Source organism: Topomyia yanbarensis, chromosome 2 (genome assembly GCF_030247195.1).
Source record: "Topomyia yanbarensis strain Yona2022 chromosome 2, ASM3024719v1, whole genome shotgun sequence".
NCBI classification, from domain to species: domain Eukaryota; kingdom Metazoa; phylum Arthropoda; class Insecta; order Diptera; family Culicidae; genus Topomyia; species Topomyia yanbarensis.
In genome coordinates, this window is record NC_080671.1 from 339802138 (window position 1) to 339829768 (window position 27631).

Consider the following 27631-nt stretch of genomic DNA (forward strand, 5'->3'; position numbering starts at 1 on the left):
GATAGATTGTCAAAGTTAATTTGACATGAGATTTTGACGCTCAGATGCTTTTTAGTTGAACAATGGTCCAACTAGCGAAGGTCCAACTAAAAAGCGGTCCAGTTAAAAAGTGTCGAACCAGCGAATCACGACTGTATACATGAAAAGTTTGGTGATGAACCATGAATACGTTCTAATGTAATGCTGAGATAACACTTTTGCATTTATAGTATAAAGAAGATTGCTATATTCAGGAAAGACTTAATTTGATAAACTATAGACAAAATAGCGGAAAGAAAGCCTAGCATAGTTCAACAGCTAAATACAGTATGTTAAATAATGAAAGACACCCTCGTCCTTTTCCATTTAATCCCATTACTACTACTCGACTGCCACAGTTTAATACGACGACAAACTTATTTAGTTTTTTATTTGTTGATTTTGATCTCGTACAATACAACAAAAATGAACAAAAATTCTGAAACGATAAGTGTCTTTTATTTTTTAATTTAATTTTTTTACATACAGTGGCTCAAATTTTTTTTACGTACTGTAGATCAAAAGATTTACACTAAATTTCGATTAATTGCATTGTATTATTTAAGCTTTCGTTTAAATAATTCTGAAAGCCACAATGATTATCCTTAATCTTCTTAGTGTATTGGAGTCGATATGGCTTGAGCGACACCTTAACAGAACTCTACAAGCTAGGCTCAATTGGACAAGACTAAAAGGTTGCGCTAAACGGTCAATGTTTACAAATTTTCACCAGTGAAAAAAATGGGTGAGTTGAGTTGAGTTGTTCTACAGATTTCGAAAGAACTGAGGCAGAAATATACACGCAAAAAAAAAATTAAAGGGTTGTGTACAGGACACGACCACGGTGACATTAAAAATATAGCTTTTTTATCTATCACACATATCGACACACGTTCTTGTTCACTCGCCTGTTTTCATATGTTACAATTTGCTATATACCCTCCCCATTAAAACATAATTTATTGAAGGTCTTTTAACGGTAATCTATTAATTAATCAAGTATCTCACTAGGTGATTGGCATTATTTGGCTGATCCATCTAGTAAAAATAGGCTGGTCTGTCCAGAAAGTATATTCAAAAGAAAAGTTCTATATTGAGAGCTGTGATGAGGAAACCCACGCCCGCCAACGGAAATATACAGATTCTCCATAAAATATGAAATTTCATTTTCCATTTAAATTTTCAATAATGTACTAATGAACTTAAGTAAACAATCTTAAGTGTAAGTATTTCTTGATCGATTAGTGGTGGAAAAATGAAATTATTTGATAAATTACATTGTTATGCAACGTTCGCACTACCAGTTAAAACGGGTTTTTATGCTATCTTGGTGACATTTTTCTTGTTGCTAATTATTAAAACGTGTTATAACTCTGTAGTGTAAACATTGTATTATTAAACCAATTCTGCAGCGTTTTATGTTATATAGGTGTTTTATGTGGTAATAGGACTGACATAATTATATCTTCAGTACAGTGGTTTGTTTCATAATTTAAAACAGATTTATTTTAAAATTTAAATTAGTATACCCAACCGTATTTGTTGTATACCTTAAATACATAGGGTAGGACAGATATTCTGACTGGTTAAACTGGGAATACAATTTTAAGTCCAGTAACGCTTAAGACATGGCTTGAGTTTGAATCGAAAAAGAACACCCGCTTCAACTGCTGCTGGGACGGTAAGTTCTGTTTTAAAATTTTCCGTTGTGTGCAGCACGAAACAAAAGTGTTTGAAATTAGAAAACAAAAAGTTCTGCTGGGAATGTGATTGTTTCCGATGCAATTACACTCAGATTTTCCACGCAGGGGATACAGGCCGTGTCTAGTCTAGTCTAGTCTAGTCTACACATACACAGCCAATACATGTAGGGATCCTGGAAAACTGCAGACTGCTGTCCACAATTTTTCTTGTCATTATTAATGTTTGTGGCACATATTGAATATGACACAAGCATTAAAGCGGCCAGGCCAACTGTGCAGCGTATAAAATAAACATGATTCAACATTATACGGCAATCAAATTATTCATTCAATTAATAATTTAATCAACGGATTATTTTGAACCTTGAATAAGGAAGAAACGTGGACAACCGTACACAACCGTTTCAATTTGATGGGGGTTTGATAAATCGTTGGGAGTGACTTTGCTAAGAGGGTTAATGTCACTCCTTTGGTCCTAGGTTCCCGGGATGGGACAGAAGTATTTAGCCCTGCCCTGGCTAATGAGCCAGGGTTATAGCGCCCTTACTCGCTCTCTGAAACAATAGAGAAAATTGGCGAAATCGGTTAATTAGTAGTAACATAAACAAAAAAAATACATAAAAAATACAAACCAACAGACAACTCACCTTGGACTAAAATCCATACAGGACTTCTATGTCCTAATATGCAGTACAGGATCATGAAAACAGAAACCTTCCGCGTTTGTTGAGCATTGATGGAAAACACAAATAACTATACCGTTTATTTCACAATAGGTCAAACCGATACTAAAAATCGACTGAGAATTTTTTTTCTATTTGGCTCAAAACAACAATAGTGATTCCTCAAATAAACACACAAACACGAAAGATAAAAATTATTAATTATTAACAGCTACTTAATGTAAGTCGAAATCTGAATTTAATTTTGGGCATTAAAGTATTAACAATATATCTATATGTAGCATACGTTTGTATTTTCTAATACATTTAAGATAGTCAATCAACAGCTCTCATAATGCTGGAACTTTAAACTTCAATCAATGGAAACAAAACTGTGCAAAGAAGAGTCAAATTATTCCGGGTACTGATTGGTATGTAAGGTCAACGCTAATGCTTAGTCATTAAAAGAAAACTCTATGGTTATTACACTGTTTATCCGTCCAATCAGAATCGTTCAGTTTCAAAGACAGGTACCGTAAACCGGGGTGGCATTGATCACTTTTGGAAGTAATCATTACATATTTTTCGACGCAGCACATTTTTTTCAAGTTTAACATTTTTAAACTATGTACTGATGTATAGTGAAGATGATTGGGTGGTTTTACCTGGAATTATTCGCTTATAACTATTTGTCCAAAAATGATTTGAGTTGTAGGGTCCGCTTTCGTATTCCGGGGTGACTTTGATAACCTGCATGTTCACCCACATTAAATTCTTGATGTCAATATTTTTCATTCAAATGTTTGTTTAGACTAATTCTGGAAAGATATTCAACTATTAAATATTAAAAATAGATGTGAATTGGTATTGTAAAAAGTATTTCAATTTACTGTGATATTCGAGTGACCAAAATTCGTATAATTCGAACCTAACTAGAACAAAAGACCAACTAGTTTTACAGAAAATTGTTTTTAAAATAAGCGAACTATTTAAAATAAATTTAGCGCACCCCACCCTAAAGAAAAATTAAAACTCACTTACAATTTATTACTCTAGTTAAAATCTAAGATTTATTTGTTTTATAAAAAAAATAGACACCATACTATAAAATAAGGTAAAGTAAAATTTCGGTTTTTGTGGTTTTTTTTACCCAAAAACCGAACAATATACTCAAAAAATATAACAAATCAGTATTTTATAAGTTATAGAGCAAAACTCATTTCAAATTATATGGATTCGGTAGACTATTCGGGCCAAATAAGCAATCTACGAAAAAAGTTTGGAGTGAGCAAAGTCACCCCTATGATCAAAATCACCCCGGTTTACGGTACTATTTCCTTCAGTTTTGCAAGCTTGATTCATTGGTCCCTTCTCCCATCTCTTACCTTGTATCGCCATCCAATCATACTTTCTCTTACCACGTCCAAATTAACTCCGACAAATTATCATGAGTGTAATTGCAGTCAACAGGACTGCAAATACCTGGTCTCCCACGCATAGTCCGCAGTGCACCAGCTGATCTAGTTCGACCTTATTCCGATTACTCCTTTTCACGTTTTCATCAAGCCTGTCACTATTTACTACCGGACACCTCAGGTCTGGCTTCCAGAAAGCCTCAACAATTGCTCCCAGCGACACAAACCTTAGTTCATATAGCAGCTAGATTAGAAATTAGCCATTTATCACTTTTTGTTTTTATTTATTTGAATATTCCGAACACAAGTTTGACGCGTGTAAAATTTGCACGACTTTTCTCGGCCATCGTCTACTTCGATCTCACGCAGGGGATACAGGCCGTGTAAATGAAAACCGCGTAAATTTAAAAAAAACGCGTTAATGAAAACCGCGTAAATTTCAAAATCCGCGTAAAAAACCTGAGTGTGCTCTCCTATATAAAATACTACGTTGCTGAACAGTGCAATAACTACAGAAGCACGTTGTCAGATGCCTTACTGATAAAAAACATATAACCGAAATATGAAACATGAAAACCAATTGGCTCTTTACCCTACGCAGCTACAAAGCGCCGTAAACATGGATTAACAAGTTACAACGCACACGCATGCATAAAAATAAATATACTTTTTTCAAACGCAACACTCTTAAGCAGCACACACCGTATTGAATTAAATCCAAACCACCCCGCCCACCCACTTTGCAAATCATTCTGTGACACCATGCTGGTACCCGACAAATCCGCACACGGCCACCGCTGCCGAAAATGCATAGCGTCTACCGCTTATTGTAGTGCCCAAACGCTGCAGCCATGATCTTACCCGTTCGACATAAGAACAAAAAGTGATTCAAACGGGTACGCGTCACCTCTATTTATAAACTAATATGGTATATGGTTTAGTCACTTAGGTGCGAGTGTGTGCAAATGCCAACGTTACCGAAAATCGATAGCGCTTATTGCATCGCCCGGAGACGACGTTGCTCGTGTGGGATAAGAGCAACAACTGATTTAAACGGACATGCGTTGCTTCTATTTATAACTTTTCGTGTTTCATTGAGCAACTAAGCTGCCCTCTTTTGACGGCTGTGTCTGAGAAATCTGCCTCACGAATGGTATTTTTCCCGTTTTTTGCGAACTTTTTAATTTTACCAATTTCCAAAAGTCTACTTTTATTGGGGAGATATTAAATTATTACCAATATTTAAGTTAGGTGTTTCTGAATCGGTTGGTGTATGAATGATTAAAATCCATCCAGTAATATCGGAGTTATAAGCGTGCAAACCTTACATAGTTTCGTTACATGGGAGATAGTTTAGATTTTAGAATGACACCTAGCCCCAGATAGTGGAGTAAGACATTTTTAATGTCAAAAGATTTGTGGGCTCAATAAAAATATAAATTAAATTCAATAAATAAAATTATTGGTCGGGAGACAATAAATTTATTTATTGAATTCAATGAAATTTCTTCATTGTTTCAATAAAAAAATTATCGTTCCCTTTATTAACAATTTTTTTATTAAAATTAAACGAAAATTATTGAAATTGAAAATGTTTTTATTGAAAGCAAAACTTTATTGTTGTTCTAATTAAAACAATATTTTCAAGCTAATAATTTTGTTCGTTAAAGTGATAAATAAATGATTGGATTCAATAACACATATTTTTCGTTTAAATATGCTAAATTTTCCTGCGTGTACAGCAGTGGTAGATATCTTGAAAGTTCGTCTAGATAAGCACATAATTTTGATAAAGCAAGCAAGTAACATTACTGGCGACAAACTTTTTATGAAGAACTAACGCATCTACGTGCCCGCTCACAAAGTTGGAATTGACAATGTAGTCACCGATTGGATTCACAGTGTCCCCAAAGTGCAAAAAATGCGTTCTTTGATTGGATTAAAACTATTGATTTCAACAATGTGATGCCTTTAAAGAGGTTTTTTGGAATCTAAGACAAGACGTGACAATCGGCTTCTTTTTTTCATTCGACATTCTTCTTTTCGCAGATTTCCACCCTGCTGAAATCTTCCGATTCTTGTTAGTTTTTTATGTCTGCAATATTTTGTATCTTGAATCCATTATATTAATAAAGGGCATCGTTTTTCCATGTCATGGGTGTTTAGAAAGGTTTGATTAAACTATTTTCTGACAAACTTTAGATTACGGTTTGGTTGCTGTCTTATTTTTGTTTAAATCAATTAAACAAACGTGGTATATACTTGTTCTACCTTGTCGCAAAATTTCTGCTTAATTTTTTATATTTTTTCTCTTAACGATAATAATATTATTTATCAAAAGTAATTACATTATTTTCCTATAAATATAGTAACACTGCCAAACATCATCCCTGCAGTAACATTGCGTACGGTGCAAAAAGTCAGAATCAACCAATCAGGAGCTGGAACATTCTGACGTAAAATTGGAACAAAAATGGCCCCCTCTATTGTCATGCCTTGTCTCAGCTTGGAATAAACACTCTTATGTCTTATTTTACTCGATTAACGCAAATAACCGATTAATTTCTAAAATAATCGAAAAATCAATAATCGATTACAAGCTTTCGGTATAATCGAGCAAATCGAGTAGCTACTATCAATTAATCGAGAGCATAATTAATGAAGAGTGTGCGTTGAAAATGAAAGTCGCAGAACAAAAAATATGACATGACTTCTCCAAATTTTTCATAATCTGTCTAGCGACCTTTTTTGTTGACAAACTAAGATTTACTAATGTGGTTTTTGTTTGAGGCGAAACTGAGTCAGTTCCTAACCCCAACTGCTGTCAAAATGTATGAACTGACAGCGGTTGGGGTTAGAACCTGACTCAGTTTCAGGTTCAAGCGAAATCGCCATAAGTAATCCCCAAGTAACCATAAGCATTAAGCCATTGCAGTATATTGGCTACACATTTGCACTAATGTTGCATTGAAACTCCATTACAGCATAACCAACGCAATAAAGCCCTATATAAGCATCAATTATGCATAACTGCACAGCCGACATATAGCATTATCGCTTGCTCTATATGCGTATATAAAACTGATATAACGCGTACATGCTTCAAGGATCTTTAAAGCATGTAAGCTTTACAAGTGCATTTAATGCCATTAGAGAGCAAATATAGAGCTGATATAATGCTATTGTAATGCCGTAGGTTTATTTGTTATGCAACTCTTCTTGAAGATTATATTCATTTCACTCGAACATATACAATATAGTCCAGGTAGCAAACGCAGCGCACTTACAGTGAAGGACGGGGCAAGGTACCTCAGTTCGAGACTTACTAAAGGTAATTTTCGTAAACATTCATATCAAGTGAGAACGAAAACCCATTAAGGATATTCATTACAATGTATTAGAACAGAGTCAATTACGGTTTTAAACAGAACATTTTATTTTATTTTTTTTTCCTTTTTGCTCATCACACCTAAAGGAAACATAAGAAATGCTTTTCAAACCATGGCGGACAATGACAGCTTATAATAGCATTAGTAGTGCCAATATACGGCTTTCAAATATGACATTTGTACGCTGGTGCTATATAATAGCATTAGTACTGCAGAACAGGGTTACCATATATAATACCAGCATTATATAAGTATTTAGGGCTTCACGGCTTTTTAGGACAGCTTTATATGTGGATCTAAAGCAGATATTAGGTTACGTTATAATGCTTATTGGTTACTTGGGTCGATTACTGATTTCAATCGATTATCATGGTCGATTATTCGAATGAATTAATCAAGCTCTCAAAAATTATTCGATTAACGGATAATCGATTATTTGCTCTATCACTAAACATTCCGTTGCTTTCTATATCATCGAATCGATGATTAATCTTTCTAATAGTGAGTAATGAAATTTATTTTCTCCAATAATTCGGATAGAAAAATACTCACTCCAACAAAGTAAAAGATCAAATCAGGCCCATGCGCAAGGGGAGGGTTTTGGGGGTTTAAACTCCTCTTATGAGAGTTTTGACTCACATTTGAAAATTCCTGAACTTCTAAATTTTATACTGTGAGCCGTTTTGACACACAATGTCATTTGAGTTAGGTTATTTGTAAAACATGACCCCTGCGAGGGTGGCTGTTAAAGCATGTAATTCAAGTTGGTCAACATCGCAGGGTTAGGTTCACGTCTCAACAAGTTTTGATATTAACAATAGTTGTGAGTACATTGCCTTGCAGAAATCCGGCAGGAAAAACCGTTAATAACCATAAGGCGAAATAGTCTGACAGAAACGGTTGTTTCATTTGAGCCGGCAGGCTAGCAGAGCCAGAAATTCTGCCATGCATTTTATTTCGCTGCTGGCTATCTGAGGGAATTCTGCTGGTCCTAGACCCTGATAGAAGCTACCAGATGAGTACACCGGCTCCGGGGAACCCGGATTTCTGGAGCTCTGGGAAATACTATCGAGATGGAAGTCAAACTTCTGGCAATTTCCTCAGAAGTTTGTTTCTGATCGTTACGGAACCATCTGAAGGTTATTCACGACCCCAAGTGAATCTGTTCAAAAATGATCGTTCCAGAGTCACATCAGCAAATGGTCCCAGAAAGAGAACTGCGGAGACTCCATTTTGGATCGATTGGATTCACATTTAGCTGTCAAAAAACGAATCCAATCGAACATTTCCTATCCTTATAACATTGGACGTGTTGATATACAATGCCGGGCATACGTTGCCAAAAATGCTGTTTTTCTCTCCGCAGTTCTCTTACTAGAGTTTTTCTAATAAGACGTACTCTGCTGATGCAATTGCAATTTTGACTTACATATTGCTAGGGTTCCATTAAAATTTACGAACAGTGTATCAATATTCAAATAAGCCCCTTGAAATTTGGATTCCCGGGAACAGGGGCGGCGAAACACTTTACACCCGAGTGGGTAGAAAGCATAGGGTGAGAGGTCCATTAGTAAGGATTGTTTCCCTTTTCGCAATGCACACGCTTACATTACATTCACATTAAATCACGTTTGTTTATGCAAATGAAATTGTGGTACATCGATGTTTTCAAATGTGTGTAGCGCGAGATACATGCGTTGCGCATCTAAATTTTTTGAAATGGTTCAAAATTTCGAGTAATTACCCACTCGGTTATTTTCGAGTGGGTAGTACTACCCATACTACCCACGCTTTCCGCCGGCCCTGCCCGGGAATCATTCGTCCGATTCATTTTTACAGGGTCTAAAAATGGATGAGTTCATGAATCCTAGCATTCAAAATTGTCCACATCAGATAAAATTTACATTTTATTTTGCGGGTATCCGGTATGTCGATTGTTATGAGGTAAAAAATCCCACTTCCAGTATTGTCAATTTTATCCCCCAAAAGCTGTTCTTCGTAGAGTTCCAAAATGTTAGTTAATAAGGATTACTTCATAGCTATAAAATGAATAATGGAATTTCATAGATAGAACGGAAAAGGTATTCGGATTTGCGGTCTGATACATAACGGTAAAAGTTTTTAATGTACTGTGATATTATGTTAAGCCATCAGAAAAATGATGATGGAAAAATCTCCGAAAATGTCTCAACAAAAGCACAATCATGCTAGTAAATTCCGTCGGGAAATTGCACAGCAAATTCTATCATCATACTGGGACTAAGAATGCTTCTGAATCGAGGTTTAAATATACGACGACTGTTTTATGCGTATTCCTATCTTCTGGAGCATAAACCAGTTAGTTTTTTCTGATTCCAGGGATGTAGGGTAAATGATATTATCTGGGACTACGCACAAATTGCTCATATTAAATCAAAATCAAACGTTAACCCTAGAAAGCAACATTAATTACTCAATATCTCCTTCTATGTAGCTGTAAGTAATATGGAATGACCAAATTTTAGAAATAATATCCCTTCTCAGATACATTTTGCTTACTTGAATCTAGTTTGCTGAACATGTTTTCAGGTAGCAATACACTTTAAGATAATTTTGCCTAATAAAACACTACCCTACTTTCCAATCTAGATTATCCTGAAGAATTCATTTTTCTCATATCGCGTTATCGTTTCCCTTGGGAAATCTTCCGGACATGATGTACTGGGGAAGAACAGTCTGTCGTTGGGAGATATAACCCGTGTCTAGTTAGCAATAGAAATGCCAATTCCAGCGATAGCTACTTAAAATACCGAGAGAAGCGCCTTTCGCATTATTCACATTTGCTAACCCAGTTCGTCGCGTCACATCCCGAGGGAGGATTGATTGTAGTACACACTGGCCCCAATTTGTGTTCATCAATTCAAACTTTACCGTTCCCTCTAAACTAACCATTCCTCCCCAGCTAGTCCAGTAACAATTACATAGCCTTCCAGTAGCGGAACGAAAGATAAGCTTGCCAACAATAAAACGTTCCGCATCGTAGTGTAGATGGAAACAGCGAATTATTGACACTCATTGTTGCGGTGTTGACTAGAGAGCAAGCCTGGAACGAGAACTGCGGCGGAAGTAGTGAAACATAAACCTTCAAGCACGGAGACAAGCATCACCCGCTTCACAATAGCCTCCCAAACGTCCAGAGTTTCTCGGTGGACCTCCCACAGTGCAGCCTCCAGTCAGGGTGGCAGAAGCGTGTACCAATCAGAAGCAAATTAAACCGTGAACCAACTCGTTCAAGTTGGAAGGTAAAATCTTCTCGGCGGTGAACAACTTTCTCACTGCGTCGACATTTGTCAAGGATATTAGACAGCTGATTATGGTGAGTATTTCTTGTATGAGGTTAATTAATATGTTCAAATGCCAAACACCGGATGTAATTCTGGAGTTCCTTCATATAAATTCAATAATTCTGAATAAACATCTGTGGGTCTATCATTTGTCTTCGATAGGGAACCAAATATAAATTAAATCAGTATTTTATTAGATAATCATTCATTTTAAATAGGCAAGCGAGTTCTTACTAGTTCAGCTCAAATTTTATCTGCCTAATTTATATCTTGGGAAAGCACGACACATACGTTCTTTCCCATTTTGACTAAATCTAGAAAAAGCTATGAAAACTTTCATCTTCACCCGTCCTGCGAGTTGTAGCTTAAGGCGTGGAGAATTTTGTTAATTTATATTTTGGTCCATTCTGGCTGAATCCGGGCCACTATTTAAACTGATATTGATCGCTGAAATCGATGAACTCTCCGTTAAGGGGTTACATACCTTTTTGTGAGCAAAATGTCAAGAAAATTTTAATTTACTTAAAGGCAAAAACCAATGATTTCATTACATCTTATATTATTTTGGTAGTACATTTTTCAGTGAAAAAAAAACAAGCATAAGTTTATAAAAATATATTCATAATTAGCGGAGTTATAGCTTTTTTCCCGAAACCTTTTTTTATTTAAGAGGATTGCGGTCATCACGATTAAAGACCAATAGATCAACCAAAATCCCAAAAAACTAAAAAAAATCCATTAGTACATGAGTATTTCGGGAACGTTTTTCCAAAAAAATTAATTCGATCAATTGAAAAAAAATTGAAGAAAATCAGTTGAGTCGTTTTTCGGCAATCGTGATCACGGAAAAACCATTTTTAGAAAAACGACAATTCGAGAAAATCGTATTTAAAATTTTAAGTTAGCACTGCTTTTGGTAGACAAAGCACACTTCAAAGCGCTGTAACTTTCGATCTATTCCTCGGATCTATATAAAAATATGGGAAAATATTTTCAAAGAGTTGTATTTTCAGATAAAGTAATAAAAAAAAACGTATCAACGCAAGAAAAATGACGAAAGTTGTGGAACAAAGCAGCTAAACTACACATCCCTGATTTGCGGTTGGACTGACATACGTCCATGTTCGCGAGAAATATTTCATATATTGAATAAGATCTATGTGTTTTTAGGTGTCCAAATTTTGTTGCAAACGAGCTTTATCCAGGCAAAAATTAATTAAACATTCTCATTTTGGTGGAAAATTCATACAAAGGTCTTTTCTTGGAACGTGTTATCCATAGTACATAATTTTAATAATGATTAGGTTGTTAATACTAATTTATGCAGCATCGATTTTTTCACAACTGTAAAATTGGGTCATTATTCGAAAAAATGGTTAAAAGTCGGATAATCACGAGAAAAAATAGACTAACAAGTGGCATTGTGCATCTCAAAACGAAAGGTTTATTGTATACAAGCTTATATGAAAAAGTCGATTCGCAGTGGTTGCATAATGTAGCCCCTGGTTTTTGGTAAGATTGTTTGTGATTTGAGTCTTTTAGTCACTCATTTGCTTGTTAATGATTTTTTTCACAAATTCGTCATTTCAAAGATAAGGTACCCTCTAAAAAGGTCAGTTGGAATATAATAAATAGAAACAAATAAATATATCCCAATAAAGCGGTTTTAAATGCAATCTGGCAATAGCAGCAAACAGAAATGGGCAACAGTGTACATTCTACCTCTGCTCAAGCTAGTACCTTGCAACTTGAGCTACAGCAATTTACAGACCTGTTGACCACTCGAGGGCGGCACGTAGTGTTCGATACGCGGAATCATTGACTCGCTACACCGACCGTTAACTCAATTGCCTCGAAATTGTGTTTTTTGAAAAGTTCCTTTGTGGCGATCATTATATTTTTTTTATTCAATTCGTTTATTTGATAAGGCAGGTTTGCGTTAGCTTAAAGGTGCCAATTTTGTTTTGTTTTACATTTTAAATTACTTAAAACTTACATATTACATATTGATTTTTGAAATTAAACTAAGGCTAATTTATAGCTATACATATAAGGGAACATGGGGAGACTTGACCAGGTTTTCAGCTAAAACTGCATAAATCTCTAAAAAGGCCTTCAATCCCTCAAAAGTGATTGAGATATAATGTGCAAAGTTATTGTGCATGTTCATGATTTTTTGCAAAATTTTTAACTTAATTTTTGAAAAGTTACAAAAGTTTTTCTGAGATCGTATTCTTTTGGTCAAGTCTCCCCACTGCGGGGGGACATGACCAAGACGTGGGGAGACTTGACCAAGAGAACTTTGAAGAATCATAACAAAACATAATGACATAAAACATACTGTAATTATTTTTTACCATATTGTCGAGATCTTTAGGTAGCAGTAAAAACTATAAAAGGGTTGCATTTGATATATTTCGATTTTTTTAATGCATTTCTGTTTAAGGATTAACTGTACTGCTTGCATTGCATGTTCACACATCACGAAATCAGTCCTACTATTGCTAACTTTGTTTACTAATACTAAAATATAAAGACTTATGTTTGAGGTGGATTTTTTTTATGGCGTGATTAACATTAACAGTAGTTACCAAAGAATAATAAATATTAGCAATTTTGTATCTTTCTTAAGCTAATTGCCACTTGGTCAAGTCTCCCCATAAAATCTTGGTCAAGTCTCCCCAACATTAATTATTGCGTTCAATGTCATTCAAATTCTAGTAATAACTATTCCAATGTTCCAATTTATGTAAAATCATTTCATGGCTTCACAAAGATTATTATGGAATATTAGTACATTAAAAGTAATTAGTATTCGAGTAGATGTGTCCATACAAAGTTTGATAAAAAATTACATCATTTAATGCAAATTTATTAATCACGCAATATTTTCTATAAGGAAAGGATTTTTCATTCCAAACTTTTAAAATTACCTTAAGGGATCGAAACAAGTATAAAAATATTTTTGAAAAAAATTTAAGAATCGAATAGAAGACACCATAGCCATAAATAGAATTTTGTGCTTGGTCAAGTCTCCCCATGTTCCCCTACACAAGGGGGTAATATAATTTTCGTAAGATTAGGGGGGTCATTTAGTTTTTATGGCAATATGGTTTGACATTTTTAGCAATGAGATTATTGGAGCAAATAATGTTTAACTAACGGAGAAAATTTTTACGACTATCTTAAAAGTAGAAATAACTAGAGGGCGTGATTAAATTGTGTAAAGATTCAGGGACATTAATTAGAGTTATTTTATGTGGTAGTAGAGTTGGGCATTTTCAACGAGATCATATAATATAATAGTTAAAACTAGAAAAGACAGGAAGAGCTAAATGCTTCGTGAAGATATTGGGGGGGGGGGGGGCAGACAATGTGCTCGATGTCGTGATAGCCGTCGCTACAAGCGTAGATACCACTCTCCACGAGCCCAATACGTCGGAGATGTGCATCCAGCGTGTAGTGGTTTGCCATGAGTCGCGACATCAAACGAATGAAGTCACGACCCACATCCATCCCCTTGAACCAAGGTTTCGTCGATACCTTAAGGACTATCGAATGTAGCCACCTTCCTAGCTCCCCATTGCTCCACGAGGTTTACCAACTTTCGAGGATTCTCTGCTGAGTGATACTGAAAAATTCGTGGAAGCAAATTGGTCTTTCAAAAACGTCACCTTCAAGGGCACCCACCTTATCTAAGGAGTCCGCCTTCTCATTGCCCGGAATGGAGCAATGAGAAGGGACCCACACCAAGGTAATCTGGAAAGATTTGTCAGATAAAGCACTCAGTAGCTCCCGTATTTTCCCCAAAAAATACGAGGAATGCTTTCCATGTTTCATCAAGCGAATAGCATCAATAGAACTCAGACTATCCGAGACGATGAAGTAATGGTCTGCGGGTAATATGTCAATGACTCCAAGGGTATACTGAATAGCAGCTAGTTCTGCGGCGCAAACTGAAGCAGGGTCACTGAGTTTGTAGGAGGCGGTGAACTTTTGATTGAAAATACCGAAGCCAGTGGACCCTTCGAGGTTTGATCCGTCAGTATAAAACATCTTAGAACAGTCGACTTCTCGGAATTTATTATAAAAATGCTTGGAACCACTTGAGGGCATATGTGGTTCGGAATTCCCCAGATCTCGTGTTTCATGGATGTGTCGAAGAAAACAATAGATTCAGAAGTATTTATGAAATGGACACGGTTTGGATTGTAGGAAGAAGGATTAATATTCTGCGCCATGTAGTCAAAGTACAGGGACATGAAACGGGTCTGAGAATTGAACTCTGTTGAGCCTTTCGAAATTTTCAATCACCACCGGGTTTAAGATATCGCATCGAATGAGCAATCGATATGAGAGTTCCCAAAATCGATTTTTCAGCGGGAGAACGCCCGACAGGACTTCGAGACGCATCGTATGGGTCGACTGCATGCACCCCAAGGCGATACGCAAACAACGATACTGAATTCTTTCGAGTTTGATGAAATGTATGTTCGCGGCGGAGCGAAAGCAGAAGCATCCGTATTCCACTACCGATAGTATCGTTATTTGATACAACCTAATTAGGTCTCCTGGGTGGGCACCCCACCACGTTCCGGTTATTGTACGAAGAAAGTTGATCCTTTGCTGGCATTTCTGTTTCAGATACCGAATATGGCATCCCCAAGTACCTTTCGAGTCGAACCAGACCCCTAGATATTTTACTGTGAAGACCTGAGCTATAGTTTGACCCATTAATAGAAGCTGTAGTTGTGCTGGTTCACGCTTCCTAGAAAATACAACTAGCTCAGTTTTCTCCGTGGAGAATTCGATACCCAGCTTAATAGCCCATGCAGACAAATTGTCCAAGGTATTCTGTAATGGTCCTTGTAGATCGACAGCTTTGGGTCCCGTTACAGAAACCACGCCATCGTCTGCAAGTTGTCTTAACGTGCAGGAATTGTCAAGACATTCATCAATGTCGTTGACGTAGAAATTGTATAACAGGGGGCTTAGACATGAGCCCTGGGGAAGGCCCATGTAGCTAAATCGTGATGTCGATAAGTCACCATGCGAAAAATGCATGTGCTTTTCCGACAACAACTTTAGTAAAAAGTTGTTTAAAGTCGCTGAAAGACCATGCTGGTGCAGCTTCTCTGAAAGAATGTTGATCGAAACTGAATCGAAAGCCCCCTTAATATCTATGAACACTGATGCCATCTGCTCTTTGCTAGCATAGGCCATTTGAATTTCGGTTGAGAGCAACGCAAGACAATCGTTCGAAAGCCAAATTGTGTATCTGACAGTAAGCCATTTGTTTCGACCCAATTGTCGAGGCGGAATAGGATCATTTTCTCGAACACCTTCCGGATACAGGACAGCATTGCGATCGGTCGATAGGAATTGTGATCGGAGACTGGTTTTCATGGTTTTTGGATGGATATGACCTTCACTTGTCTCCAATCGTGTGGGACAATGTTAGCCTCAAGAAACTTATGGAATAAGTTCAACAAGCGTCTCTTGGCAGAGTCTGGCAGATTCTTCAACATGTTAAATTTGATTCTGTCTGGCCCTGGAGCTTTATTGTTACATGACAAGAGAGCAAGTGAGAACTCCACCATCGAAAAAGGTGTTTCGTTCGCGTTATCGTGAGGGGGCGCGGCGCGGTAGATCTTCTATGCCGGGGCGGAATCCGGACAAACCTTCTTGGTGAAATCGAATATCCAACGGTTTGAATATTCCACGCTCTCATTAGTACTGTTTCGGTTAAGCATACGTCGGGCTGTTCCCCAAAGAGTGCTCATCGATGTTTCTCTCGTTAATCCGTCGACGAACCAGCGCCAATAACCGCGTTTATTGGCTTTCATCAAACTCTTCATTCGCTTGTCTAACGTCGCGTAAAGGGCGAACACGAAATTATTGCGACACATTCAACAGGGCATAACTTTTTTACCATTGGGTAAAAATCAACCAAATTTAGCACACTTTCTCATTGATGTGTATTGTTTACATGCTGTCAAACTCGAAGTCGTGTTTTTCGATTCAACGAAAATGGAGGTGAACCAACGCGAGTCGAGAGAACAAATTCTTTCCAAATACCTGGAATGTCCTGACCTGTCGCACCGGCAGTTGGGAAAAATGTTGAACATTCACCATTCAACCATCTCCAGAGTGTTGAAGCGGTTCCAGGAGCGGTTGACGCTGGACCACGGCAAAGGAGCTGGAAGAAAACCGGGACCGGAGAACAAAAAGACGGAGGGAAAGGTGAAGCGGATGATTAAAGCAAATCCCAACGTCTCAACCCGTGATTTGGCTAAAAAGATCGACATGTCACAGAGCTACGTGCAGAATGCAAAAAAGAGAGCTGGACTACATACATACAAAGTACAGAACTTCCCAAACCGCGATGAGCGGCAACAATCGACGGCTAAAACTCGGACACGGAAGCTCTACGAGAAGATGCTGGCAAAATATGGCTGCTGTGTGATGGACGACGAAACGTATATAAAAGCCGATTTTAAGCGAACTCCGGGGTTGGAGTTTTTCACCGACAAGAGCAAGTTCTATGTGGACGACAAATTTAAGAAGAAGAAAATGTCGAAGTTCGCCTCTAAATAGCTCATTTGGCAGGCCATCTGCTCTTGCGGACTGTGAGCCTTTCGTGACAAAGGGCACAGTAAATGGCGAGATCTACAAATCTGAGTGCCTCGAGAAGCGCCTTTTGCCGTTCTTGCAGCAGCACGACAAAGCTCCGCTATTTTGGCCAGATTTTGCATCATGCCACTATTCTAAAAGTGTCCTGGAGTGGTATGAGGCCAATTCTGTCGATTTTGTTCCAAAGAACATGAATCCGCCAAACTGTCCGGAGCTGCGCCTGGTGGAGCAGTACTGGGCAATGATGAAGCGGGAACTTCGGAAGAGCAAGAAGACAGTCAAAGACGAGAAGGACATGTTAAGAAAATGGAAAAAAAACTGAGAAACTGGTACCGGATGACACTGTAAAGACTTTGATGGAGGGCATCAAGCGAAAATGCGTTCAATTTTATACTCAAGACTCCATCGATTAGCTTTTCTTTTGATTTTTGAAGTAAATATATGTATAAAACTACCCTAAAATTTTGGTTTGATTTTAAACATTATAAGAAAATTGGCATGACATTTTCGGTGTCGCAATAATTTCGTGTTCGCCCTTTACTGTCGAAAGCTAGCGGGTAACCAGTCGTTCCGGAAGGTCTTAAACGCGGCGGCCTTCTCTGCGTATACGTCTGAGCACTCTTTATCCCACCAGAGATTGGAAGAACGTTTTTGTATGTTCGCGCCGGGTACTGGCTTAGTCTGAGCTTGATTCGCGCTGTCGAGAATCAAGCCAGCCAAAAAGCTGTACTCTTCCTCCGGAGGAAGTTCTTGGGTAGATTCGACGTTGTCGGATATCGCGGCCGCATAGCTCTTCCAATCGATATTTCGTGTGAGGTCATGCGAAATATTGATTGATTCCAATGGTCTTGAGCTGTTGGTGATCGAGACTACGATCGGCAGATGGTCGCTACCGTGGGGATCAGGGATTACCTTCCACGCGCAATCCAACTGTAGCGAGGTCGAGCAAAGGGATAAATCTAATGCGCTTGGGCGCGCTGGTGGGGGAGGGATCCGTGTCATTTCACCCGTGTTTAGAATTGTCATATTGAAGTTGTCGCAAATATTATGAATTAAAGAGGAACGGTTATCATCATAAAGGCAACCCCATTCCGTACCGTGAGAGTTAAAGTCTCCTAAAACAAGTCGCGGTGCAGGCAGGGATTCTATGATGTCATGTAGCCGGCGGTGCCCAATTGCGGTGTTGGGGGGAATATATATGGAAGCTATGCAAAGATCTTTGCCTTTGGTTGTCACTTGACAAGCGACAACTTCAATACCTGTTATCGAGGGAAGGTTAATTCTGTAGAAGGAATAGCGCTTTTTGATCCCCAAAAGCACTCCTCCATAGGGGGTGTGTCGATCCAGGCGAATAATATTAAAATCGTGGAAATTGATATCTATATTTGAAGTTAATCAAGTTTCACATAATGCAAATGCATCGCAACTCAAACTATTTATTAAAATTTTGAAGGAATCGATTTTCGGGATGATACTTCTGCAATTCCACTAAAAGACAGTGATCAATCGCTGAAAGGAGGGGCCATTTAGCAGTCAACTGCTTCAAAAATGTTCTTACTGTATGGAGAAAAGCTAAAATAAGACTTTTAATAGGATCAGTTATATTGAAAGTTATTATCCAGTCCACTATGTCCGAGAGTTTGATAATTCCAGTGCTGTGATTACTCTCGAACTGAAACAAAGGAACACTTGGGATTTTTGATGTTCCTGGAAGTGCTGGGAACTCCTTATCTGAGCTTAATCCTCCAAAACCAGGAGCTAATTGCTTCGGTTTGGTTGCAACACTTCCAATAGATGTGACTTTCGGAGCCCCGTCAAGGGATACCTTCTGGCCTTTACAAGGAACTTTAGGAGAGGAAATGTTCCTCGTCTTCCTATAACTTCTAGGCGCGCTAGTAGATGTTCCCTCTTGTGGGTCATCAGACTCGCCCTCGTTGGGAGGCAAGTGAGCATAGATGTTTGTTGAGGATGGTGGCGTTGCTTTCTTTAGCATTTCTGCGAAAGAACGTTCGGATCACCCCACAAGGGAACGTTTTAGTTTATCCCCGCGTAGTTTGTACGCGGGACATGCCGAGATATCATGCAGATTCTCTGCACAGTAAGACACTTCTCAGCATTCTTACTGCATCAATTGTCCACATGATTCTCACCGCATTTTCCACAGCGGGCCTTATTGCTACACAGCTATCGCTTCCAAATACTTATTACATGGGGAAAGCAAACACTTCCGAAGTAAGTGTTACTAAAAACTATGACTATTACCGTTCATTTTAGCGCTAATAGTTACAAGAAATATTCGTACAACTGATCTGAATTGTTCTAATTGAATTCCACTGGAGTAGTGCTGCCAGAGACATTTTCAGTTATCGGTGAAAAATTATATTTTGATATGTCTACGTTGTTATCAAATATTTTTGAAAACTGATAAATCTTGTCCATTTGGATTGCTTTTGGCTATCTTGTCTGCCAAACTCAACTATAGAAAACTTTGCAGGATATGTGTATATAAAAATTGAGTAGCTTCTAACACTGCTAAAGAAGCACCTATCTTGATCAAAACAGGCTCGTGTTTCTTCTATATTCCAACACCTGTAAGAAAAACGGTTTTGGAACCATATATTTCCAGATTTCAAACTCAACAGATTCCACCGTTCCGTATTCCGAAATAATGGTTGTAATGAGTGTATTGGTAGTATACGGGCACAACAAATCATCGTCAATTTAAACGGGCATCTTGGTTTTAACATTGTCATGCTCAATGACGCTTTGCATGTTGTTTTCCATAGCAAAACTTTCCGCCATGGCCAAAGTTTTAAATGTTATCAATACAGCATTACGAGTGTGGTGGAATTGGATGATGACGACTTCCGTAAGTCTAAGCTGCATTTGCACTTTTAATAACTGTTCCACTTCGCGAACACTATGGCGGATTGGGCAGTGTTTAAAACAGACGGCCACTGTATTGCACCGAAGATTGTTCAAATTTTGCTGCTGAGTGTTAAACATCTTGAAATAAACTATCGATACCGCACCGATGAAAGTAACGGTACTTTGTTGTTCACATTGACTTAGGGCGACTGTTATTTTTCGATTGCTTTACTTGCTTATAGCACTGGCGCGGTATATGTAGGCAGCAGACTGTTGGTAGGAACGTTCGTTCGATTCACTACACTGTTAACAAGTAAAACGATTTAGCTTCCGATCCGATCGAGATAAAAAAGTGTACTGATTGGGTACTATTATTGACCCAGAAGTGGTTCCGTAATCACCAGCTCGAGAGAGAGCGCTCAATGAAGTTATTCCACGATAGTTATTGATGTTCCGTCATTTTCATTTTTATGGAATGGATTTCAAGCAAGACAATAAAACAACGATGTGTCTGTTCACAGACGGCGCCGGTGGTTGAGTGGTAAGTGTGACCAGGGATGCCAACGGTACCGGTAAACTACATTTTTTTCGGTATATTTACATTTGCACAAGCCGTACAGCCCGCTACAGCGACGCATCACTACAGCTCTTGCCAGAACGGTAGCTAAACCGAGTACATTATCCCGTACAGCAGTAGAAAACATTTTTGTTTTGCTGCTGTACTCCGACTGCTCGGTGAGAGTGTGGCGTAGTAAAGTTTGTTCTCTCGCTTTGTACACTTTTCTCTGTATAATCAAAGGGAGAGACCCGCACACGAAAGCGTTGATGCCGGTCGTGGCGTAAACGAACCGCATTCATTTTCGTCGTTTGTGATTAAAAATATTAAAAAGTGTAAAATGAGGAAAGAGAAGCTGTACCGCTCGTGTCTGGTGGCTATACTGGGGGCAGTATTTTTTGTCATGTTACTGCTTTGCTTACAGACTGCCGTACAGCGCTGCGCGTCATGCACTAGCGAACGACAGCAGCGTCGAAAGAGAAATGAGAATGTAGGCAGAAAAATTACAGCCGCAGAAAAGGTAGGCATTTTGCATCCTTGAGAGTGACTGCCACTTACCCCAGTTGGTCTGGGTTCAATCGCAGCCGAGGCCGTTGAGATTTTTCTGAGGTGAAAAAAGTCTGTGATCACGCCTTTCTCCGAAAGGGAAGTATGAGTTGAGTTGATAGGTCGATATCTAGTCCAGATAGACGGAGTACACTTGTCTGGCGGAACGGAAAATAACTAGAACTAGAAGAAGAAGTTTGGTGCACAACTGCAATCGGTTCCATTTGTTCGGTTGTTAAATTTCCTTGCAAATGGACCACAACTCATTTATATGCTACGTACATACGAACGCCTCTTTCTCCTTTCAAAATAAATCATGTATTCCGTATTTCTTTCAAACCTCCACTAGACGAAAAATACCAACGATCCGGAAACCGCATCACAGCATCAACCGAGTGACCAGGAATCGAACCAGAACAATCAGAGCGACCATAACTCTAGCTATCCGCTACAGGCGCCAGGTGCAACTCCATTAGATCCCAGTGCCAGCACAGCAGTCAGTAGTCGTAGCATGCGTCCTCAACTGACGCAGAGTAGTAGCCAGCTGGACCACCAGTCCGATCACGCTCAGCAACCAACAAGCGATTGCTCCAGTCTGGATGGGAATGTTTTCGCCGAATCATGCCAGACCGCAGCTCAATCTAAGGCCCGGCGCTCTCAGACGTCCGAATCGATTACCTCCAGCAATTTCAACTACAGCTTGAACCGTAGATTTATCTCGAAGAATCAGATGAAGGAATTCCGGGAAGCATTTCGACTGTTCGATAAGGACAACGATGGCTCGATCACGAAAGAAGAATTGGGTACGGTTATGCGATCGTTGGGACAGTTTGCGCGGGTGGAGGAGCTGCAAGAGATGCTGTTGGAGATTGATGTTGATGGTAAGTAAGAAAGAAGTCATGTACAAAATGAGCTGTATAATATTGCCCAGTTTATACCTATGTATGTTGAAGTTTTATTAGTTTCATTAAATCGAACACTGTCTTAAAATCTACAAACCGATTTTGTGTCTACTAGTAGTATTCCCGGCTTTTGATTAATATTAACCTTTGTATGAACCTTTCAATGACAGGCGATGGGAACGTTAGCTTCGAGGAGTTTGTAGACATCATGTCCAACATGACCGACACCATGGCGGAGGCCTCGGCCGATCAGGAAGAACGTGAATTGCGTGATGCTTTCCGCGTTTTTGACAAGCACAATCGGGGCTACATAACGGCATCAGATTTGCGAGCGGTCTTGCAGTGTCTAGGAGAGGATTTAGATGAAGAAGAAAGTAAGCTGCGAGACAAAATTCCACATATCATTTATTAACGGTACTATCTAATTTCAGTCGAAGACATGATCAAAGAGGTGGACGTCGACGGTGATGGACGTATTGATTTCTATGAATTTGTGCATGCCCTCGGCGAACCCGAGGACTCACAGGAAAACGATGACGAAGAGGAAGTTATCTCTTTGAGATCGCTTTCCTGCGATGTGAATGCTTAAGTTAGAACTGTGTAAAGCGATACTGGATGATCAACGAATTGCATCACACGTTCCTAGAAAAAAAAAATGAACTACTTTTGGCCTGTGTTAGGGACGATATGCATACACAAATTTACACTTTGGACACATGTTTCGCTTATTCGTAATTGTATTTCTGCTTTATTGACTATAAGCAAAGGTAAAAGTGGTAACAATTTTCCAAATCAATAGATAATCGAAAATAATCAAAAATAGTTACTTAAAAGTATATGCACACATATCAGACTCATCATAAAGCATTAAAAACAATGCAATACTTTGACATAAAAAATGTAGCCGTTTGAAAGGTATGATAACAGGATGTGAAGACAAAAAATTCATTCGAGTGGTTAACGCCGTCGTGAGCGGAACGATATCTGAGTGCGTACGGTTTTATTCTCGTTTAGTTCGGGTCGTGATTTAAACGAATTGTTACGGGATAAAAATTATCTTGCGGAGCAGAATAAGCGCGAATTGAGCATACAAATTTAATTTACGGGAATTGAACAGAAAAGCCGAGAGAAAGAGTTCTTGGTACAAAAAAAACATGGCGTCGGGTGGGGACCGCGTTCTGCCCCCGGACAAAGGAAAGGTCTCGAATAAAAATGACGCCAATAAAATGGCGGATGATCAACCACGTGAATCCTATATGTATGTAGCAGAGGATGCTGCACCGTTCCGAGTGTACATTGAAATGGACGACAATACAAAACGGATCAACAAATTCTCGGTTGGATCAATTCTGCGAAAAATGGAAAAATACAGAAACGCGATCACTGAGCTGAAATACCTAGGACGTAACAAAATTATCGTGTTTTTCAACTCTTGGGTCAAAGCAAATCTACTGGTTGGCGATGATGCACTGGTGGAAAAAGGATACAAGGTGTACATTCCGCGACACCTCGTTTGTATTACGGGTGTGATCGGTGGTATTCCGACGGATATTGAAATGGAAGAAATCGAACAGGATTATGAATGCGTATATCCAATAGTAAATCTGTACAGACTTAACAGATGGGATCGAATAAATGGAAGGAAAGTTGCTTCGAACCGAGTAAGTGTTACATTCCGTGCTAGCGGTTTGCCGGAAAAAATGAAAGTGTTTGGGACGTCGGTAAAAATTCAACCGTACGTTCGTCGATTTGTCTTCTGCAACAATTGTCATCGCTTCGGACACAAGGAAGAAAGCTGCAAATCGAAAAAGAGATGCGAGAAATGTTCCCGCATACACGAGGAGACACAAGACCAGTGCCCAAATGAAGTGAAATGCCTTCATTGTCGTAAATCGGATCATCGTTCGACGGACCCCAACTGCCCTGCCCGCCAGCGAGAGATAAGCATTAAAACAATGATGTCTAAGAGGAACTTGACATACGTAGAGGCAAGCGAGCTTGTTACCCCTATAACAACACAGAATCAGTACGACGTTTTGGCCAATATCGCAGAGTTTCCATCACTACCAAGCACTTTTGCTCAAATGACGACAGGAAGATACACAATGCGAAACAATCAACAACAGCAAAGAAGCAACAATAGCAACAGAACAGAGGAACGATCTTTGGGCGCTATCAAGAAGTCAGTTACAAGCACGGCTAATAGAATCGCAACAAAAAATCCTGATACAGAAGGAACATCAAAAGGAACTGGGTTGAACAATTCCTTCGCTGTTAGCGAAAAAGAACGCTGGGACAACATTGTCAGGAAAGCCAATGAAGACGCCCAGGAAACGGCGAATCGCAACGTACGAGGTGAACTCGCAAACTTCTACACAGCCCTGATCCAATGCTCCGGGGTCACAGAAGAGCTTCAGGAAAAGATAAAAGAGTATTCTAAAAAGTTTTTCAATTTAGATAGCATTATAGCATAAATCATTAGTAACCACAGGAAATACGAAATCGATTTTTTAGATTTTTCTTTGTTTATGGATCGTTTCAGATTTTTGCAGTGCAACATACAGAGCCTCTCAAAAAATAAGGATGAGTTACAGAGAGTATTGACTGTGGAAAACTATTCAGTAGCCTTCTTATCGGAAACGTGGACACACGAATCACAAGAACAAACAAGCAAGTACAACATCTCTCGTTATCACAGATTCTTAAACTCTAGGGTAGATGGTTACGGTGGATGTGCCATTTATCTTAAGCACGAAATAGGTTATAAAACAATTAAGATGCCAGTACTCTCAAACGCTACTCAAGCAGTAGCAATAGAGGTATATGCTTTGGACATGGTTATGGTCACATTGTATATAGCGCCCTCAATTCTAAAAACCGAGTTAGAGTCGGATATTTCAAAAATTTTTGATTTGGTAAAGCCTTATTCCAGAGTGTTGATCGGAGGAGATTTTAATGCCCACCACTATGCCTGGGGCAATGACTTTACAGATGCGAAAGGAGCAATAGTAATGAACTTAATAAACGATAGCAATTTAATTCTTCTAAACGATAAATCCAAAACATTTATTCCAGTTCAGTTGAATAGAAAATCAACGGCAATAGATCTTAGTTTATGTACACCAAATCTGTTCTCAGATTTGGATTGGAAAACCCTTGAATATGGGATTGGAAGCCATCATCTTATCATTGAAATGAACTTTAACCACAATAGAACAGACGAGAGAAAATATGTGTATAATCTCAAAAAAATTAACCTTGATATTAAATGCTTAACTTCGGATAATTGCAAAAGTGTGCAGGATTTTCAAGACTCTATAGCAAATATATGAGAGAAACAAAATTCGCAACAAGCATGCACCGAAACATTGGTGGACGAAAAAATTGTCTCAGACATGGGAGGAAAAAAACAAAGCTCGAACCCAATTCAATAAAAACTCATCTATTGATAATTTAATACAATGTAAAAGAACTCAAGCTAAATTCAACAAACTTAAAAAGGAAGCAAAAAATGAAAATTTCAAATCGTTCGTAGAAGAAATCAATCCAACAATGTCATCAAATGAACTCTGGCTTAAAATCGGTAGATTAACAGGAAAACGAAGAAAATTTGTTTCTAATAAAATAATTCAAGAAGATAAGTCCATGGCAAATTCCTTTCTCGATAAACATTTTGGCAAAAATGAACCATATTTTACGGGCGATTCAACTTTTCGTGCGGAAGGAAACATTCTTAATCTTGAAAGTTTTAATGACATAATAAATTTAAAAAAGAAAAGGTCCGCGCCAGGGATAGATAAAATATCTTATTCAACTTTGCGACAACTGCAACCAGAAACGAAATCTACAATTATAAAGCATCTCAATGACATTTGGAAGGACTGCTATTTACCGATGACTCTAAAGACCATTAAAATTGTAGCAATTCCAAAACCAGGTAAAGAACCGTCAAATATCGAGGGTCAAAGACCAATATCATTAGTACCAGTCCTCACAAAAATCATTAACTCAGCAGTTTTGGTTAAATTACAAAAAACTTTAGAAGATAACAATTTAATTCCAGATACGTCCTTTGGCTTCCGTAAAAATATGTCAACCATCACATGTTCAAACTATTTAGTAAACATAATCAAACAAAATAAACGAGACAAGTTATTGACGGCCGTAGTATTTATAGATTTATCCAACGCATTTAACGCTGTTAAGACAGATATACTCGAACATGTTTTGATAAACTTTGGTGTACCTGGAGAAATAACGTCCTGGATAGTTCAATTTTTAAAAAATAGAAAAATTACGTTCGATTTGAAAAACCAAACAATTGAAAGATTTGTTTCTAACGGGTTACCACAAGGCGATGTACTATCACCTACGTTATTTAATGTGTATACTGCCGCCCTACATAGCATGATCGAAGACGACGCCATACTAGTACAGTACGCGGATGATTTTGCTTTAGTAATAAAAGCAAAAAACCTAGAAACACTAAACAATAAAACACAGCATGCAATAAATATAATTTCTGTAGAATTGGAAAAATTAAATTTTAGTATCAACCCTAGTAAAACAAAAGTAATTCTTTTTCAAAATAGCAATAACATCCTAAATTTAAACATAAATAACATAAAAATTGAAACAGTTAAATCTCACCCATATCTTGGAATAACCTTAGACAGATACATGAGTTTCGGAATACACATAAAAAATACAAAATTAAAAATTATTGACAGGCTAAATATGATCAAAGTAATCGGTGGATTGAAACAGGGAGCCCACCCACAAACTATGATTTTAATTTACAAAGCAATATTTCGAAGTGTAATCGAATATGGAGCTTCCATATTTAACAATGCGAGTAAATCCAACAAAAAATTGTTAAGTACGATAAATAACCAATGCTTGCGTATGATTACCGGTTGCACCAAAACTACTCCCTTAAATTCCCTGATTGCCGTTGCCGCTTGTGAAACTTTAAACAATAGACACGAATTAGTTACATATAAAGAAATAGCCCGATCATTCAATTACCAAAATATAGTTGCAAGACAGTTATTATCTTTAAAAGACGAAACAGATAGCGAAAAATTAACGTATCTAGAATCACTCTTTATTAAAGAACAACAAATTTTCAAATCTATATCACCACTTACAACCGTCAACAGTACACTACCCAAAATCAATATTTGTTCACAATTAGACACAGTTATGTCCTCAAAAAATAATACCAATCCCGTCATACTGAAACAAGCCACCCTATCTCTTTTCCACGGAAAATATAACAACAGACCAAGAATTTTTACAGATGCTTCTAAAATCGATAAAATCTGTGGAATTGGAATATACAATGCTTATAATAATAGAAGATATTCTTATAAATTGGAAACAGAAACATGCATCACAACGGCAGAACTTTTAGCCATAGATAAGGCACTTACTATAATAGATGAAGAACAAATAAATTTAGCAGTAGTCTATACAGACTCGAAATCCTCATGCTTGATTATCGATTCCGGACAACAATCTGGAAAAACACCACAACTTGTAAACCACATACTCTTGAAAGCAGCCAAATGGAATGTAGCATTGCAATGGATTCCTAGCCATACGAATATTGCA

The 27631-nt window shown here is 38.1% G+C and overlaps 2 protein-coding genes across 2 annotated transcripts in view; both read left to right on the forward strand.

The window, feature by feature from the left end:
- Nucleotides 1-27631, forward strand: part of LOC131684057 (uncharacterized) — a 249954-nt gene that overhangs the window by 74306 nt on the left and 148017 nt on the right. The window lies entirely within an intron of this gene.
- LOC131684058 (neo-calmodulin-like) lies at nucleotides 21355-22955 on the forward strand. The gene is made up of 3 exons (XM_058966584.1): nucleotides 21355-21994; nucleotides 22186-22389; nucleotides 22447-22955. The coding sequence occupies exons 1-3, from the start codon at nucleotides 21625-21627 to the stop codon at nucleotides 22602-22604; spliced, it is 732 nt and encodes a 243-aa protein (XP_058822567.1). The 5' UTR covers nucleotides 21355-21624; the 3' UTR covers nucleotides 22605-22955.